Source organism: Limulus polyphemus, unplaced genomic scaffold (assembly GCF_000517525.1).
Source record: "Limulus polyphemus unplaced genomic scaffold, Limulus_polyphemus-2.1.2 Scaffold493, whole genome shotgun sequence".
Taxonomy (NCBI): domain Eukaryota; kingdom Metazoa; phylum Arthropoda; class Merostomata; order Xiphosura; family Limulidae; genus Limulus; species Limulus polyphemus.
The window spans coordinates 484099-505390 of record NW_013666103.1 but is presented as its reverse complement, the minus strand read 5'-3'; the positions used below and the strand labels follow the sequence as shown (position 1 = coordinate 505390).

At 32.4% G+C, this 21292-nt stretch overlaps 1 protein-coding gene across 2 annotated transcripts in view; it reads left to right on the top strand.

Moving 5' to 3' along the window:
* The first annotated feature begins 4923 nt into the window (after positions 1-4923).
* LOC106458619 (17-beta-hydroxysteroid dehydrogenase 13-like) overlaps positions 4924-21292 on the top strand; it is a 20284-nt gene continuing 3915 nt past the window's right edge. Inside the window, exons 1-5 of one of the 2 annotated variants that reach the window (XM_013918144.2) lie at positions 4924-5209; positions 5352-5548; positions 9529-9768; positions 14888-14994; positions 17964-18104. In XM_013918144.2, coding sequence (XP_013773598.1) covers position 5209; positions 5352-5548; positions 9529-9768; positions 14888-14994; positions 17964-18104 — 686 coding nt within the window. In that variant the 5' untranslated portion in view covers positions 4924-5208. Of the gene's footprint in view, positions 5549-9528; positions 9769-14887; positions 14995-17963; positions 18105-21292 lie in introns of both variants that reach the window. The other variant, XM_013918143.2, reaches the window with a different exon arrangement.

The window sequence follows — 21292 nt, the reverse complement described above, 5'->3', positions numbered from 1 at the left end:
TGAGAATAGTCACGTGATCTCGATGACGCAACAATATAAAAAGGTAAAAAAACGCATGATATGACTATATACCAGAAATGTATTTTGCTTAGCTAGAATAGATTCGTCATTTATCACATGTTGTTATAAGCATTAGTGATAAAATAGGTGTAAGGGATAGTATTTTCAGTTAAACAGTGGGACAATATACGATAATGTTTTCATTACTGTAAAATGTTCAATTGTTTTTTTTTCCTGAAACTATTTTATATTTCTTAATTTCGAAAAAGACTTGATAACTGATCTGTGATTATTCTTTCCAATGGTTTACCGATGGAATTGGTTTTAAGGTGATTGCTCTGTTCTTTTCTGAGTATTATTATGATTTGTCTGTTTAGGTATCATGACTGCTGAAACCGTTTTTCATGCTGTGGGAATGCGTCCAGAACATAAGATTAAATATGACCAATGAGAAGCCACGACTTTGATGTCGTCTTCGTCAAGTGATTTGTTTTTTTTTTAGCAATATTAGTTATGTAATTAGATCATATTCCAGTGTTATATAAACAGATGTTTAAGTGGTGTACGTGTGTCAAGTGGAGAATTGTTGTTAAATATGTTTTTATTATTTGGTATGAATTTTTCAGTTGTTATTTTAAAGCCATCGCGTGTATTGTGATCTGGTAGTAAGAATGGTTTTTTGTAGATGTCCGAAGGAAACTTCTGTTTTGTTTTTTTTATTATTATTGTATTGTATCTAGTTGTTTCATTATTCTAATGATGTTTTGGATATGTTTAAATTTATTAAATAATTTTATTTCTACCCATAATGTAGCTGGATTGTGATCATTGGCTACCGATTCACAAATTTTGTTCCGTATTCCTTGATGCTGTTTATTGATAAGAAGTTTTACTTCTGCTGAGACTTTGTTGTATAGGGTGAACAGATTTAGTTTTAACGCGGTCTGCGAGATGGGTCGATTCATCAACATTGTGCTACTACAAGACACATACGTCCTGCTTGCTAGATGAGCGCATTCAAAAATTTAACGATACTAATCAACGTCGAAGTTCAGGTGTACCTGAGCCTCCCAGGTCACATGACCAAATGGAAATAAATAGTTGATGTCACGTTTGATTCAGTGCAGACTGTAAATCCGGGACATTTTGTTGACCTTTCCAAAATGGACGCCAGACAGAAGAATAAAGTTTTCATAAGAATTGAAATTCACACAATGTTGGAAGATAAGAACAATGAAATAAAATAAATGCAAAAACACAACATTGAAATAGTAGCAAATTTAGTTTATCTAGCGACGTTTCGAACAAATGCTCTTTATCAGGCTTTAATTTTATTTTCATATTAAACCTAAAAAAAGAGTGATTGCTCTAAACGTTGCTAGCATGGGCGTCCGCAGGAGGAGGGCAGTTACCCCCTGGATTGTCTAGGGAAAATTATAATAGCATTCATATTATAATGAAAGAAAAATGTGAGAAATATAGTATATTTGCCCCCTGAAATATATCCTGCGGACGCCCATGGTTGCTAGTTAAAACAAATGTCTCGATATGTTATGTTTTGACATGGGTTTATTTTAAAAGGAAAAAGTTGCCGCATGCACATATACAGTAAACTGTAAGTCGCAAGTGTCACGTCCATCATAGAAGTTTTCATAGCCAACGAAAAGCAACACCGGCAGTGCCGGATTTAGACTAGGTAGTTTGATATAAGTTTAACATAACAGCAAATGTACAACGTTTCGACAAGGTTTTGTCATAATCAGGTCTCCAAGCATTATTAGTCTCAAAGTGGGCTCCTCGTCATCGAATTTGAATTCTTATCAGTATATTATTATTATTTTTTTTTTGGACTGTAAGATAACTTGCTCTATTAGACGGTGTGCTGATGTTATATACCATATTTTGAATTCCTGTAAGAGCCATAAGCTAGTGGAAGAGCCAGAAAAGGATTTTGTAAATTTGCACATTCATTTAAGCATTGAAATGAATAACATAAGTTAAATTGAAATAGCTGCCAATAATATAGCAAAGAAACGTTTTATACTATGTCCATAAAGCAACTAGAATAAGGGGAATAAGGGGAATCTAGTATTCCCATATAGTTAGCAAATTATAGTTAGCATTTGCTTTGTTTGTCTTCCCCTCCAATGCAGCTTGCTTTCTGGGGCAGGGAGCAAGAAACTTTCATATTTTTTTATATAGATTCTGCTTTTGTTACTTGTATCGTGGATGTCATCTCTACCTGACAGAGGAGACATAATGTCTGCAGTGATCACCTCACGTGAGAGGTGCGTGAACCTGGAACATAAAATTGTATAAAGCAGTCTGGAAACCTTTACAACTGTGTCAAGCTTTCTGGCAGCGCGTGCACCCTCAAGCATCTCGTCATAATCGAGCAAAGCCAGAAATAACAACTTCTACAAAAGGAACACTCCATACTAGTGGGACAGTGTTACTTATAAAGCATTGAAAACACGATCAAGCCCAGGATCAGTGTTTGTAGATAAGACATCGTACAACTTGGGCAGAGAATAGAGACTGTAATAGTATGCTTGTTTTAAAAAAGGTTTATATTACCCCAAGCTAATTATAGTTTAGAACTATAACGATTGTATTTCAAAATACTTTCGAAATACTTAACTATTTTGCCTCCATCCTCCCCAGCGGTATGTCCGTCGACTTGTAACTCTAGAAACCAGATTTCTATACCCGAGGTAGGCATAGCACAGATAGCCCACTGAGTAGCTTCGTACTTAACTACAAACAAACCTAATCTATGGAAACAAAGAAACCCAAATATCTCACAAATCCACGGATTATATACTTCAACCAATGGTCTACATGCATTCGTAAGTCAAGCCAGGTTACAGGTTTATGTCCTACAACCAAAGTTTCCTGACGACCTAAGTTATATATGTCAACCATGGAATTCTAACCCACCCATGATATGCCAACCCCCCAAAAGCAGTGCCAGCCTTCATACAGTTTTTCTGAGAAGCGTGAATCAATCCTTCTCCACCAAAGAGATACACCAAGCCCTAGCAAAAGATACGCACATCAAAATTCTCGCTGTTCATCGAATCACATCAAGAAAAACAGGAAATCCTACATATTTCATAAAAGTTGTTACTACCTCTAAACAAACAGGATAATTTATTCTTTCTCACAGATGCTTTCTCGACTTCTTCCAGATTAGATTGGAAAAAACCGTATCGTATGCCCCAACCGCCTCCACACCTGACTAACAGATCTCATCCGTACTTTTCACGCCAGGCTGGCCCGGCATGGCCGGGTGGTTAGGACACTGGACTCGCAATCTGCGGGTCGCGGGTTCGAATCCCCGTCACATCAAACATGCTCGCCCTTTCAGTCGTGGGGGCGTTATAATGTGACGGTTAATCCCACTATTCGTTGGTAAAAGAGTAGCCCAAGAGTTGGCGGTGGGTGGTGATGACTAGCTGCCTGCCCTTTAGTCTTGCACTGCTAAATTAGGGACGGCTAGCGCAGATAGCCCCCGTGTAGCTTTGCGCGAAATTCAAAAACAAAACAAATCTTTTCACGCCAGCACTCTCCACAAACAAGGAAACTAAACCCCACAGCACGAAAAAACCAACAGGAAAGGGCTAAAAAAAACCAGACAACGTCTAATAACAATAATATATTCCAATACAAGGCAACTCAAACATCGCTTGTGCGAAGAAAAAAGCCATACACCATCGGAATACTATATTCAGCTGGTAACAATAGACTCAACAAAACAAGCTTTCTGCAACTATTTCGTCCTTTACTGTCACCTAACTCACCAAATGTTCTACTGATCGACATTTCCGCCGAATCTTCTCCATCGTTGAACAAACAAACTGACGAACCCCACATCCAATTCTCTTTCTTCTGTCCCCCATCTAGTGACAAAGAAGACCCACCTCAAAACAATTCAGTCCCTATCAAAACTCCTTCGTCAGAGCAATAATTCGCAGCAAGTTGACTTCTCTGCCACAGTAATATACCTCTACGTCTTTCATACTTTCCTCCTCCACGACCAATTTGTTTTAACAACCTTCAAGTTCAATCGGGCATTCATTAGGTAGACTGTTCAGCGCCTATCCAGTGGAAGTGGGGTTTCTCGGGGCACTCTCGATTCCCCCACATCTAATTCTTTAGGCATTGAAGTTATAGGAGCATAAGAAAAGCGAATCAAAACAGGAAACCAACTATCTAAAAGGAAACTACATGAATCCATAAAATCACAAATTCAACGTATTGCCTCTATCATAACCTCGAGCGGGGAAAGGGAGAATAGCAGTTTCCGAGCACCCCCGGTTGTCTTCCGAGTTTTTCCTCGGAAGACTTCAAATCAAAATTCTTGCCAGTTTTTGTTATTATCCATACAAGAACACATATGTAAACCACCTTGAGAATTGAGAGCAAAGATTGCAGTATGTAGGCCCTTAATCTTAACTGTGTAAATAGAGTAGCACATGTTTACGACCTTGAGACATCCGGTCAACGAGGATGGCAAAAGTATAACGAAAATTGCATGGAAAGTTAAACAAATTTTAAAATATTACATAGATGAACCTGAATAAAGATACATATTCTAAACTATTCATGGAAGGGGAAATTCGTGACTAATTCATTTATTATTTTTACCCTAGTAATAACCATGGACTTATTTCTTAATGCCGAATTGATATAAGTATTCGGAATATTTCTACCAGAATAGTGAAATTTTCAAGAATTAAAAAAATTTAAGTGACTACATATTTCCAAACTTTGTACGAGCTACTTAGTCCATGGAATTTTCTTTCCATTTTTGAAAATAAGCACGCATTTGTGAACCTGCAATTTCGAAAAAGATACTATCGAGTTTAGTGTGTTTTTGTTGGTTTTTTTTACAAAAATGAGTCGAATCTGCGCAGCCATTTTGGAAAACGTGTCACCTGTTAGACGTGCGCTGGGCACTACTAACAGCTAATTAAATATAATCCTCTAGAAGTTAGAGCTAAAAGACAAAATTACTGTGTTACAACTAACATAAGAAAACGTGTTTCTTCATACCGATATGTATAAAAAGTTGTTAAATTTCAATGATATTATATCATGAGATATATTCGCTTTGCCAAATCAGCTAAGGAAAGAGACTGTGTTTGTTTACTGTGGTGGAACTTTGGGTCTGTGGTTCATACTTAAGTTACTATTACTAGAACTAGTAAGTAACCTCTTAGTACTTACTAGACTAGTAGGCCTAAGTTTTCGTCGTTTTCTTCTCATTTTTTAATTCTTACTGTGGTTACTAGTTCAGTAGTTGCTTAAAATGTTTGTGTACATATTCAACATTTTCCTTCTTTTAGTGGAGGTATTTCAACTCCTTTTGAAAGCAGCTTTTGCAGTTGTAGAAGCTTTTGTTTATATGTTCATTCCACGTGCTCACAAGTCAATTGAGGGCGAAAATGCACTTATCACGGGAGCTGGGCACGGTTTAGGGCGTGAACTAGCTCTTCAGCTTGCTGACCTTGGAGTGAGATTAGTTTTATGGGATATTGATCAGGTTTGTATTAACATTCATCATGAAAAATTCAAATATTTTCTGTTCAAGAAGTATTTTTTTCTTAAAAGTAAGTTACATTAGGGGAAAAAAAAACATCCAAAAAGTTAAATATAATTAAATAAAACTGGAATTGAGAAGGTAGATCTAAATCAGTGAATGTCTGCTTCTTCTCACATTGATTACATTTTGTTTAGATACAAGAAATATTTGACATAACATTTTAGGGCAAGAAAGAGAATGTTAACAGAACTATCAAGGCTGTACATAAACACAGAATTTTAAATGAAAGTGAATTTCCATAGAAAACTTTTGAATGAAATGTAGTGCAGTTTATTAACCACTTAGTAACCAACTCATAATTTAGTTTTAAAACTTTATTGTGTCAAACAACCTAAGGGATTTGTCATTATCTATAAGGGAGAGGAGAAAAAAAGATTGTGTGCAAATCACTAGTGAATCATTTTTTTTGTGCATGGTAAAATAAACTGCATTTCAGCCAATAACAAAAATAACTTTATAAATTTATTTTCCAATGGGAAATCCTGTCTTTTCTCATGTTGGGGTATTTACAATATGAAAAATAATTATTCTTTTTAATTAATATATTTAATTTAAAATGACGTTTATGTTTTTCAACATTTTCTTCATGTATTCTTTTACCTGATCAGACTTTTTCTTTCCAGTAGAGTATTTTTTGCAGCTTATTGTATTTTGTGTGGGAACATTAAGTACGTGTAATAATCAAATTTACTAAACATTCAAATTTATGTACAAGATATAATTTTATGGGCCATCCAACTGGGACTAAACAATTATTTAACAAGTACAAATGGCAAAAGAAAAATGAAGAGCACGTTGCTTAAGTTAATGTACTTAGTTACATTGCCTTCTTTTCACAAATGAATCAGTAGCACGGTCTACAAGTTTACGTTTCATACTATTAGCACTCTTGAGAATGTAAGGTTTGTTTCTACATGTTGATTCCAAGTTGATTTCTGGATTTACTTTTTTAATTCTGTTTTGGTTGCTAAACCTTTTTTCGTATGCTACGTATGCAAGGGTAGTAGCAATGGAGAGAGAAGCAGGAGTGCAGAAATATAAAAAACTTGTCTTCACAATAAATTATTATCAAATTAGACATTTCACTCAGACTTAGATTTTTTCTTTTTAACTTTTCAAAAATTTAAACTGCAAAAAATTAATTTTTCACTCTTTCCAGATTAGGCATTGAAGGTTGGATGATACCATAAGAATATTTTACTCCATAATGATGAAAAATGTGATTTAATTCTTTCATCCAATGTGCAACAATGCTAACATGTGATTTTGGTAAATGTTTGGGATTTAAAACTGTATTAAGATATGGTAATTTATAAGTACCTCTGGTACAAATCTTTAATTCATTTTATCTTTAAAATTGTTAATGTATCCTTTTTTATCATTTAATCAGTGTGTTTGTCTGAAAAAGTCTAGTTTCACACCATAATAGTATTCACTTTCATTATCAATCAACTTGAAAGCTTCATCAAAAGAGGGTCAGGATTATCTGTGTATGATCTCAGAGTTGAACATAACATTTAAGAACAATTAGGGACCTATTGATCCATCTAGGCCAACCCATCTATTATATTATATATATATACTATATATATATAAAATTGTTCATTGTTTTCAATATCAGTATTCTCTCTTTGAAAAGATTGATAATCTACCTATAACACTCAGAGCATCACTAAACAAAGTTAATGTGTTCGTAATTGTTAACATTTTAAGGTATTCCCATTTTAACACCATTAACTATTTTCTGAAATAGCATAAGATGTGGAATAACCTTGGCATCATAAAAAGAAGCAAATTCTAATTTATGAGCAGCACAGAGCACACTAATGATTCAAGGATAAGTAATCTTTAGTTTTGTATAACTCCACTTAGTTTTTCAACCATTGTGGGTTCACACTAATGAATAAGGATGAGTAATCTTTAGTTGTATGCTAACACCATGTAGTCTTCCAACCATTGTGTTAGTTTCATCAGATGCAAAACATATTAATTTAGTAAATGAAATGTTGTATTCTCTCATAAGGTTAATGGAAGATGAAGTGATTGTATCATATCCTTCTTGGTACTCCACTGTCACCATCAAAGAGAATCCTAGACTGCTCTTTATCCACAACTTTATGAAACGTTTTTGTAAGTGGCAACATCTACACTTTCAACAGCTATAGTACCAATGTATGGACTATGTTCAGTAAAGATACATTTTTCCTTTTAGTGCTTCAATAACCAATTTATCCTCCTTGATTTGAAATGAACCAAAATGCTTGGATGCTGATACTATTGTTTTCAGATAGGGAAAACATGTTGCAATTTTTGGAGTCTACACAAGTTTTATATTTCATGCAATAATTTTATGTTATGCATCAACCAACCTTACTAACCAAACCATCTCTAATTAAATGTCCTTGACAGAGTTTTCTTCATGGATTTGGAATTATTATTATTTGATTCAGTGATGTTTTCTTCACTTATGTTTACTAAAACCTGTGGGAATCTCGTGTATTGTGATATTTCCACTGAAAAAAAAATGGCCATAGATCCTACTCATCACAAAATATCTTAACTTATTGAAGTCCTCATCTCTGTTTGTTGACATATAGTTTGAAAACTGGGGTTTTTTACTTGAAGAAAAGACAATCCAATTATTGGAAATTTATCGTGGAGTAAAATTTCATTGCATCATTATGACAGTTGTTTTTTTTTAAAGGGAGCTGTTTTTTCTGTGTAAGAAATTCACTTCTCTGCATTAAATTAAATGTTCTTTCTGTAGGTATTATATTTAATTGATGATACTGGTGAAATTCTGCTGGTACTCACCAGTACTTAGTCTCGGAACTTGTTCTTTAAAGTGGTACTAGTACTGGGCCTCATTTGAGCTGCTTTGTCATTTTTATGTTTACATGTAGCTTTTATTTGTTTTAAAAAAACAGGTCCACTTCACTCAGCTGAGTACCTCTACTTTTGTATGAGAATTTCACACCTGGAATTAATTAAACTTTGTACTTTTTAAGGACGTATGGATGTTTATTTTAGTTTTTGTATTTGTACAAAAGAATTATAACAAGGTGTTTCTATATTATCTATTGTAATTAAATTAGAATGTCTTTCTCCAGGCTATTGATAAAATCCTTCATAGAACTGTCATTTATCACCGTATACTGTGCGTGATACTTTCAGGCTTTTTAGTATACATATTCTTTGTATAAGAAAATTAATTATCAGTAAAGTCAGTAGTGATTGTATCCTCTCTAGTTGGTATGCTGGACATCATTTTAATGGCCATAATTCTGGTTATAATCTGTGAAATAGGACTGAAAATGCTTTTGTTTTTTCTAAGTCCAGTGTCCTGTTGAATACTTCTTGTCATTCAGATAGTTCATTGTATCAAGAATAAATATGCTTTAAGACATTATTGTATACAGCATTATCAGTTATAAAAACATTCATGTCGACAGAATAACTGTTATGAAATATATTTCCACAAATTAATTGAGTAAGCTTCAATATATAATTGTTAATTACTCTCATTTTTAGTGGAGTTTTTATTTTTCTGTGAACAGAAATTGAAGGGGGAGAGAATTTTTGAATCCCCTTCCCATCCCCAAAATAAATAAAAACTAATGGTTCCTCTTGAAGACATTAAATTTTTATGCTGGTTGAAAATTATGCATAAGTTATTGCACACTATTGTTGAAATCTTGCCGTTTTCTGGTTTGTCATTAGGAGATATGTTTTGTTAAAATTAAATTATAATAACCCAAAAATATGAAGCCCATATTTTGGGTAACTTAACACTCAAGTTTCCATGTTCAGATAATTTTATTTTTTCCTCTCAGTACTAAACTTTGTGTGCATACATTATGCTCATAATTCTTCAGTTAAACTACAGAACAAATTTTTTTGTATTTGTTTTCCACTGTTAGAAAGCTGTTGAAAGAACAGCAGCAGATGTTAGAAGAAAAGGTGGGGTCGTGTTTGCATACCATTGTGATGTCACAGATGAACAGAAAGTGGAGTTTGTGGCTAATGAAGTTCGACGAGAAGTTGGAGATGTCACCATCTTAATCAATAATGCTGGAATCATGCACTGCCAAACTCTTCTTTGTTTGAACGACCAGCAAATTCGGCGAACCCTTGAAATCAATACACTCTCTCATTTTTGGGTAAGATGAGTTTATAACTTTGTAGCTTTATTAAGATGGGTGATATGTTTTCATGGTGGAAGGATATGGTTGAAAGTAATAATTACATCATCTTTTTAGTAAATGTAATTTACAGTGATATCAGTACAGCAGACTTGAAGCTTGAAATATATAATTGGTCAGGATAGTTTACAAGAGTGAGCTATGGCAGTGTGTAACAAACATAGGCGTATTGTTGTTACACTTATAATGTGATTGTTTTAATTTTGTCCTATATAAATTAAGTGTTAAAATTTAAGGTAACTATAGTATTTAACCCCCCCCCCCCCCAAAAAAAAAAACAACAACAACAAACAAACAAAAAACAAATAAAAATTGATAGAGTTAAAAGGTAAGAATAGAATTCAACCATTTTCAAATAACATTTTCTTTCTGTGCTAGGTTCTAGATTCTAGGGCTTAGACAAACAGAATAGTTGAAGTATCTTCAGCTAGTTTTGTAGCAAGGGCTTGCATGTACAGAGCTTTTACAAACATGCACGTGTAAAATTTATGCCTTTGTTTCTCAAAAAAACAAAAAAGACAAGTGATTTATATGTAAGTGATTTGGATCCTATTTGTACAAAATAAATACAACAACTTGTGGAACAGGGCCAGTAGCCTAACTAAACAATTTAATTTTACCAGTGACAATTTTGCTTACACTGTTTAAGAATTATTTTATTACAAGCCAAAGCTTTTACAGTAAGGAGGAATACTTTTAAGATATGTATGACATTTCAATCCTGGTATGATCATTCTCAAGTACACAAGTTTTAATGGTAAAGAAGGTTTGGGTATTTAAATCAACATTCATTCAGTAAGTAAACTGAAAATAAAACTGTTTGAGAATGTTTGCCCTCTCACAATGTTGGCAAATTACATACATTATTTATATATTCACTGAATTAATTCCTTAAACCTGAACGGATGCTGCCAGCATCTGTCTGAAAATCCTGATTTACCCATCTGACAGTGATAGCATCAGATAACACATATCTGTGACTGAAAACTTGTCCAAACCATGTTATTATCCACCTTTTATAAATAAACTGAAAATTAAATATGCATATTAACTCTGGTCAAAAATTCTGATTTATCCACCACACAGTCACAGCGTCCGATAAAATTTACATCTCTTTGACTGAAAACTTATCCTCCAAACCTTGTTATTATCCACCTTTTATAAATAAACTGAAAATTAAATATGCATATTAAGTCTGGCCAAAAATTCCGATTGATTCATCAGACAGTCACAGCGTCCGATAAAATTTACATCTCTTTGACTGAAAACTTGTCCAAACCATGCTATTATCCACCTTTTATAAATAAACTGAATATTAAATATGCATATTAAGTCTGGCCAAAAATTCCGATTGATTCATCAGACAGTCACAGCGTCCGATAAAATTTACATCTCTTTGACTGAAAACTTATCCAAACCTTGTTATTATCCACCTTTTATAAATAGACAAAAAATTTTATAAGGTATGGTGATAATTATTAGGACATAATGAAAATAATTCTGTCAGAATGTGTAAAAATTAATGGTTGAAAGAGTTAATTCTGTCTTTGATTTTTGAATGGAATACAGAGTAAAACTTTGTATTGTAAGTAATTAATAATTTATAACTGAGTTAGACATTTCAGTATAGTGAGGAGTGGTTGATGTAATTGATTAATGAGCCCTTTCATTAATTGATCAACAAATACCACTAATCACACAGCTCTAGTATTATGTCATTGTTGTATCTTAGGAACTTTATTGTGACAACTATGGAATCTCCAAGATTGCTTGATATTTATTTGGTTCAACTGTTTACTATTAAGAATACAGAGCATGTTATTGAATTATTCAAATGTAAAAATGGATTTCTGATCTCTGGGTTACAAGAGCTGTTTGAAATAAATATTTGAAATAACCACCAAATAAGAGTTATATAAAATGAAACAAAAACCTCTATAATAAACGAGATTTATGTATATAAGTTCATATATTCATTTAAGTGTGTCCGTCCTTAAAAACAATACATTTGGACTCAGTAGCTCATTTGCCATTTTCACCTGTAATATCTGTTCATGTTTTAGGTAATAAATATGATTACATTCTTGTCACTTTGACCAATCAGATGGACTCTAGTATTGAATTCTACCAAACCCAAAACAAGGCCAGAAATTTGGCTGTCACATCAGCAAGCCTCGCTTCCATTGCGAGCAACTGATGTGCCAGCCACAGTGATCGTGATCAGCTGTATGATTATTTTAACATTTATTTGTGTTATTTATATCTCATTATTGTAAGCCTACACATAAAAGAAAGTAAGTAAAAGATAAGAACATTTGTAGCTTTAAACATATATGTATATATATTACTGCCCCCCAGTGGCACAGCGGTATGTATGCGGGCTTACAATGCTAGAATCCATGTTTCGATACCTGTGGTGGGCAGAGCACAGATAGCCCATTGTGTAGCTTTGTGCTTAATTACAAAACAAACAATATATATTACTGATGAGTAATAAAATACACACAATGGTACTATTCTAATATAACCCGAGAGACCCTCCAAACTACTACTTATAATGTTAATATCAGTATGATGTGATGCACACACCTGTGACATTCCAGGTTGAGCGTAACCAATTTACACATATCTAATATACCATATCCACACAGATTACTTAATATTTTGCATTGGAAATGCTAATGGTAACAATAACTTGATTAATAAGGAAGCAACTAGCAACACAATGCTAATACAAAGAAAACTAATGAAAGCGAAAGAAAAGTCACATGAGAAACAGGAACATGTATAATTACATTCTCAAGGGATAAAACTTTTTTATATAAGTTTATGGTTTGGGATGGACAGAAACATTCTAAAAAAAATCAATAAGTGCATTGTTTATAGGTGAGATTCTTAGGCTTGTAGTACTTTGAAGGTTAATTTTGATTTGTTGATAGGTTGATTCAAATGTGTAACATAACTGACACATGGCAGTAAGGGGCTCCTTGCAGACTCAGGACCTTATCCAATTGCATTGGCTGCATGTGCCTAAAACTGCTAGTAACTATTTGTTTTTACCTTAAAATAATTAATAAAACCCTCGCTACCAACAAGCCCCCATTCATTTAGAATACTGTCTATCTGGGAAACAAAATAATACCAGTTCATTAGCTTTTGTTGTGGAGATTATCACAAAAAATTCTTTGTCTACAAAATACAGCTTTATGTGTGTCTGAGACAAATTTTTTATTAGATCTAATATTAATTATTTCTTTTCTATAACGCATTCTTAGGAGTCATGGTGCAGTCATTCAATATAAAACATTGGTATGGGTTGGCCATGTGGTAGTAGTGTTGGATTTTGCAGCTTGAAAATCGGGTTTGAATCCACAAAATATGCCCTCTACTTAAGCTGCATGTGCATTATAGGAGTAACAATCGATCCCTTAGTGTGGATGGTAGGATGCTGCTGACTTTGTGTCTTCCTTCTTGTCATTAGTCCAAAATTTGGGATGATGACAGATAGCCTTAGTAATTGTGCTATAAATACAAATACATTACTTATCAAAATTTGGGATAATGGCAGATAGCCTTAGTAACTGTGCTATAAATACAAATACATTACAGTGTATTTATTACAAAGTACTGTGTACTAAAACTTCTGTATTTTGGTGTGTGAATTATATTAATACTCCTGTTAGTGTTACTGACAAGAGTGTACAATTGCATGTATAAAATACAAAATTTTAGAGAATACAAAACTGTTTTAATCCTTCAGACTCACTTATTAAGTGGCTTATAAATAAACTTGTATTCCATCTGTTTTTGAAATATTACAATGTATGTTCAGTGGCAAACATTCAACAGTCATGTCAATTCATTATGAGACAGTTATAGTGTGTTTTTTAACAGTTAAAAAGTTGTGGTGTGTATGTAAAGAAAGGGTCTCTGAATTATTACTATATTCATCAAGAATGTAAAATAGTCACACACAGTATTGTCTTGAATGCGAGTGGGTGACAGTTTGTTAGATAAAAGAAGTATACTCTAAAGAACTGTGCAATATATTTAGGAAAAGAAATAGAAATTAGAGTTGACCAATTAACTTGATTAGTCAATATAATTGATTTACTATGAACATCAATTATGTCAATTAGTGTCAGCTTAAATAATTGTTTAATCGAAATAACGATTAAATCAATTAATGTTATAAAAATAACTAATCAAAGTTAGTATTTCCAATTATCACTGTTTTCAATTATTCCAATCATTCAAGTAATCGAAATATTGTCGTTATGACTTCTCATTATTATTGTCAATTAATTCTAGGTTGTTGAGCTTAATTGATTAATGTCATGATTCTAAAAAAATGATCAACTAATCAGAATTAGTTTTTCTGATTATTACTATTTTTAGTCATTACAATTATTCAAGTCTCATGTGAGAATAATCAATAAGTTGAATATAATTGATTGATTGAGTCTGATGATTAATTGATTAGCAAATTCCACTAATTGCCCAGCTTCACAAAAAATAAGCAGATGGGTACATTTAGGTCACCATATTACCTTTCAAACATAATTTAAGTGTACAATTGTAACTTTTGACATAGGGCTATTTGTTTATGTTTTTTTGTATACTATTGATTTGCCTTTTTGTGTCAGAACATTTCAATATAACGACATGTTTCAAACATGCAATCGGTTTACCATGCGACATGCTACTCTCTAGTAGAGTGTTCTAGGATTGCCTCATAGTAATACTATAGCCAAAACCACACCAAAAAGTAGTTTAAACCAGTTATTGTATTTTTAATATTAGATGCTTCTGTAGGGTCTCAAGTATAGTGAGAAAAATAATTGATTTAGATGTAACAATTAAGTTTTTTAGAGTATTTGTGATACTCTTGTTGCTAATATTTCTTGATAGGTGAGATTATTTTATATTGTTAGGTCATTAAAATTATCCTGTAAATAAGAACTGTATACATATGTTTTAGTCTGTATAAATTACAGACTTTAATGTTAATGTTTATAGTGACAATCATATCTTTAATAAAATAGTTACTTAAAAATAACTATTTTAACTATTTCAGACTGTCAGACAGTTTCTTCCTCGTATGTTGGAGCTCGGACATGGACACATTGTGGCTATAGCATCTATAGCAGGAATACTTGGATGTGCTAATCTTGTAGATTACTGGTAAGGATATCATTTGTGGATGCATATAAAAGCAGTATCACAAGATCCTTCAATATATAAATTATATATGTGAAACTGTGTGCGTGGTAGTTTTGCATATAGAAGCTTGCATGCATTTATAGGCAGATGATGGTGTACAATATGTGAAAAATAGGTTTCATTATACATTTGTTTTCAACTAAAATTAAGCCAAAGTTTATTCAAGTATGTAACATTAATTGCATACAAATTCTGCTATCATATGATTAAAAAGTGTTGTATTGAATCTAAGTTTCAAATGGGCAGCAACTGCCTGTTGTAGAAACCTACAAATGTAGAGGACAGCGTTTCGAAAGTCTTGTAGGTTTCTACAACAGGTGCAGTTGCTGTCCATTTGAAACATAGATTTATTACGAATACTCTGCCTAAACAACCTATCAAAGATTAAGTGTTGTATTGTAGGTTTTTACAACAGACAGTTGCTGTCCATTTGAAACATAGATTTATTACGAATACTCTGCCTAAACAACCTATCAAAGATTAAGTATTGTATTATAGGTTTTTACAACAGGCAGTTGCTGTCCATTTGAAACATAGATTTATTACGAATACTCTGCCTAAACAACCTATCAAACATTATGTGTTATATTATTTTGTTGTATACAGCGTCATCTGAAATTTGAATGTTAAAATAAATATTCCATAATTACTCTAAAACATGGATATAGTCATTACCATAGCTTAATGCACCTGTGAGGCCTCTGTCCAAAGTTCTGAAACAATTTTGTTTTATTGACAGGCAAGGTCCTGTTCCTTTTTCGTGACAGTTAAAAACAAGTAGCATCAAAAAGGTTGATAACTCGCACTAAAGGAAAACCTGATAAATAAAGAAAGGTTGTTGTTCTTTTAATAGATTTCATTGTCATACCTGAAAGTTTCTAAAAAAACTACCAAATTGTTCTACGACAAACACAATCGGCACAACTATAAAATTAAAAAAAAAAAATACACTTGCTCCACATGAAACACCATGCATCTCATGTCGTGTAAAAAATTGTATTATTAACCATACATTTTCTGTTAACATTGAAACGGACATTTAACAAATCCAGTCATTTTATCTAAAACATAAAGCAGGTAAATAAAGAATTTTACTGATTGCCCAACCTTAATACTGTTAACCCTATGACATTAACCTTGACTCCAGCATCGTTGTCTATGAACATTTAATACCTTCTCTGTCATATGAATATTAGTTTTTAACTTTTAACCTTTTAGTTGCTGCCCTTCTGATGAAACAACGCATTCTAATATTTATAAGTAAGAATCTAATAAAATTATATTTAATTAGCTATACTCATTACTGGGTCTATTTTTAGTTTTGATCTAAGTAGGTGCTGTAGGTTGCTCTAATCAGAAGTTAATATTAACTTGTGTATACATGTCTTTTTTTATGTTACATCTTTTAAATTCTGTAACATATTTTTAATACTTTTACTCCTAATTGGTAATAGTCATTTAATTTTTACCCATTATTTTTATTGTATTTTATAAAATTGTATAAACATATTGTCTTCTGTATGAACAGATTACAAGTTTGTCTTTAATTTTCTACTATTTAAAAATTTGTATCTGTTTTGAGTATAAAAGATAAAAAATATATAAATTTATAAAAATAGATAATGGATTGCATTGGTAAGCTGTTCTGTGTTTTGATTAGCTTTTCTTCAACCTTCAAATTGTTATTTTCCCCTTATATTAGTAAAGAGATCCACTTCAACATTATTAACATGTGACTTTGGTCTACACACAGCCAGTCAGTCTTCCTGTTTTTCAGTTTATGTTCCTCTACCACAGAAAATGACAGATCCATCTGTGTGAAGTGATTCTCTTCTAAGTATTTTTAATAGTACAGTTGAAATAAACTTTCAGCTTTAATTTTCTCTCACACACAAGAAAAAAACAAGAAACTAACATTGAAGTAATCTAGCATATTTTATAATTTAACCATGAATTGGGAGTACTGTATTATGCTAAAAAACAAACAGACTAGCCATAGTATTACTATAAATTTTATGTATATTGATTTAGTAGATTATATGCTTAATATGATTATATAAACTTTGTACAAATTCTGAAAAATAATAAACTGTGTGAAAGTAGCAGAAATTTGGCTGTAATGGACTGCTTCTGTCTGTTTCTAGACTAGGACTATGCCCCAGTTTCTATACTGAAATGTTTTTTCAGGCTTAAGTCAAAGTTGTTAATGATGTAGTATCTTTTTTTATAGTTGGCATGGTCTGTAATAAAGTTATTTTGTGTTCCCCTGGGTGAGCAACCATATCTGCAACCGTGTGGTCATGCCATCATTCAAACCGAGTTGTTTGGTAACAAAGGAGTGTAGATTAATTTAATGTAAAGGGATTCTTTAATTTTCTAGATTTTCAAATGGTCAACCATGTTCAGAATTTGATGTTGGTTCCTACTATATTTACACTTTGTAAGATAGACTTGAAACACTGTGTGAAAACATGATACCAAAAATATGGAATAAATTATTATGAAAGTTCTTTTGTTTCTTCATTTTCACTCAAATAATTTTATCTGAATTTTTGTTCTCAATCAAGGATAACCTTTTGTTTTAAGTTATTCTGTTTTTGGTGGTATGTTTTCTTATTTGCCTGGGATGTACGTAGCAAATCATGTAAAATATAAAAATCACGTTCTGCACTTTGGAGCCATGGCCGTGTTATAATGGTGATGGTCAAATTCCACTATTTGATCAGACAGACATCCAAAGAGTTGGCAGTTGTCTAGCTGCCATCCCTATAGTTTGTCAGTTCAAAATTATAGACACTGAGCACAGACCAGTCTTCAATAACTTTGTGCATATATCCCAAAAAAGTATTTATTGAAAACTAAATTGGAGTGCTTTGACGAGTTTGTTCAGATATCCATTAAATTATGCTTTCTTTTTCTGTATTGATTAGTGCTTCAAAATTTGGAGTTGTGGGTTTCATGGCTGCTTTGGCTGAGGAGGTGTATGCTGATAGAAGAGATCATTGTATTCATCTTACAACAGTCTGTCCAAGTACTATGAACACCAGACTTACTCATTACCCACGAACAAGGTAGATTTAAACTAAATTGTTTTTTAAAGGCAACATTATGAACTGTATGTATGTGTGTGTTTGTGTGTAACTTTTTAGGATATAGAATTGTATTTTGAAAGAACATCAGTAACAAGTAGTTGAAAGAATGAAATGAAATCATTTCCATCTGAGCTGTAAAGAAATCTGTGAATGAAACCCACTATAGTTTCTAATAAACTATTATGCAAATTGTTATCATGAAGGGAACAAGCTTTAAACTTGGATTTTTTTTTAACTTGTAACTGTGGCCTCTAAACTTCAACTTATTGTAAACCTTATGTTTCCAGGACTAAAATAGCCCTCTTACAAGCAGCTTATGTGAAATTCATAACCATTAAAGACATGTACCTTAGGACCACCCCCCCACCCCCCAATTTTTTTATGAGAATAAGTCTGATATGACTAAGACCAAAACCTTTTGTCTGAACTTCTTCAACAAATTGGTAGCATTTCATAAACACCAAACGAGTTTATTGTACCGCTGTGGAGGAAACTTTACAGTTGCAAGGTACCTATATAACACAAAACAATCTTAATAAATACATCATAAAACCTTTCCATTTTAATACAACCTAAGAACCTGCAAAAAGTTTTAACCATCACAACTAAATCCTTTATTTTCTGTCCCTCTCTAATCCTAATCAGGCAGTTATTAGTACTGCCTATATAGGGATGGCTAGATTGTTCATTGAAATGTTATTTTAAATACCTTCTCACTAGGACATTAGAACTTTACAATACTAAACAGAGTTTCCTTCTATAACAATATTTTATGGATGGAAATATTATATTCCTGAGGAATTTAACTTTGCTTGAGGAATTTCTTCTTTTTAGTTGGATTTCCCAATCAGGAATGCATGGTCCATCCATATTCCTTTAGCTATGACCAATGAAAGTGAACATATTGTGTGGATTAAATAAAAACACAATTCATGAGTGAATGAAATTTTATTTCATTATTTCTATCCCTGTATTTATGTAATGACTAAGTTTTGGGAATGTCCATAAATATCATAGAAAAAGTGTAAATTTCTTGGTCTTCTTTCTTCTGCTTCTTTTTTTATTACATGATAACTCAAAACCAAAAAAGAAGTGTTAACCAATTTCACTGAGGTGACATAATTTCAAGTGAAGTATCTGCTTTTGTAAGTATTATTAATAACTAGTAGTAATTAAAAAAAAATCATAATTCTAGTGTAAACAATATTATCATTACCCATTGAAGTTAGCTTTCTTACAGCAATATGATGTTCTTTTAAAAACCTGAAGTATGGAGTGAAACAGGAATTAACAGCCAATAATAGATAAACAATAAATATTACAGTTGGAACCTCATTGTATTTAGAACTTGGTTATAACTACAACTTTCCTGGGTCTGTTTAAACACTATTAAAAAAAAATGTAGGAATGGCTAATATCAATCTTTCAAAAACAATGCAAGCAAGATAGTTGGGATGACATTTACATCATCTCTACATAATAGCACAGGCAAGAATTAACATATAGCAATGTATATAACTATTCAATCACAATTGAGTTTAATTTATCCTATTTTTGTCTGTTAACAGTCTATTACACTGTGTGCCTGTGCTATTATGTAAGGATTGATATTAGCTTTCCCTACATGTACTTCCCTTTTTGAAAAGATTTTCTTTACTTGTACTCATCTCAACCAAATTACAAGTTACTTCTAATTTCTGTAGTGTATAATCTTACACTTCTCAATATTGATTAGTAATTTTCTAATCGTAAACCACTTACTCGGCTTATCCACATTCTCTAGAATTAAAAGAAGTTAACAAAAAATTAGGATGTAATGAATGATACTTAATAGCTTCTCAGGAAAACTGTCATGTTTGGAATATGAAGGGAGAGAAATTTGTTAGCTTAAGGCAAAATGTTGAATTTAGTAGAAGAAAATTAACATTGACAACATTATTCATTGTAACAACTGTAAAATTAGGGCTGTTTAAAGCAGCATTTCCCAAATTTTTCCAACTAGGGAGCGGTTTATTTTTGTAATTTTGCATGAGGACCAGTCTCCTCAAATACCTAATTGGATAACCCACTAAGACATGGCTAAGTCTTAACATCAAGCTGGAAGCAATAGTTCTAGCAATACATCAGTGATTATAAAATATACAGGTGTTTTATAGTATTACTGTGTAAAAATCAATAAAATGAATTATACTTCATTGTTATTTAATCTGTACATTAACTGAATATTTATTAATACTCTTTTAAGAAATAAACTTACCTAATGAGAAGGATGATGCTGTTTTCATCACACAGCAACTTCAAATCAGGAGGAAAAGAAGTCAGTTTGATCCTTAAGTCTAGCTCGACATCTAATCTGTTCCTGTACTTGTTTTTTTAAGAAAACCATTGCTGAGAAGCCTGATTCGCATTTATAAGTCGTGATAAAGGCCATAAGAAATCTCACTGCTTTTTCTGATAAATATGGATACTCAGCATGATAGCTCAGCCAAAAATTAATTGAAGAGACATGACTAAAACGTCTTTCAGTGCGGTGTCACGGGACAGTTCAATAATAGAATCAGTTTCTGATTCACTGAGTTATAAACCTTCCTCATTTTCCATATCAACAGTAAAAGGGTTCCTGATCCACATTTTACTGCTGTCAATTGGAGGAAAATATTCCTTCAAGCATGAGAAAAGATCATCTGTAATATTACCTTCTTCATCTTGGTTTTGTAATTCTGTTAAAGTAGAGAAAGACTTATAATTTCTCTTCTCAACTCGATGTACCCACAAGTTAATTCTTTTTATAGCTGCTTCTATCTTTTCCTGGACTTTAAAAATATTTATGTTATCACCTTGTAAATTTAGATCTAACACATTTAAGAAGCCAAAAATGTCACATAAATAGGCCACTTTAATTAACCAATGTAAATTATGAAACCTGTCTCTAAATTCAAATATTACATCCTTTGCTGATGGGGGATGTTGCTCATAAAACAAGATAATTTCATTCTTCATTTCGATGAGTCTTTTTAAGACATTTCTTTTTGATAACCACCAAACTTCACGGTGTAATAGGAGATGCTCATGTTCACTTCCTAATTCTTTACACAAAGCAGTAAAGTTTCTGGAATTCAACAAACGAGATTTTATATAGTTTATGAATTTAGCACATTCTTGCATAA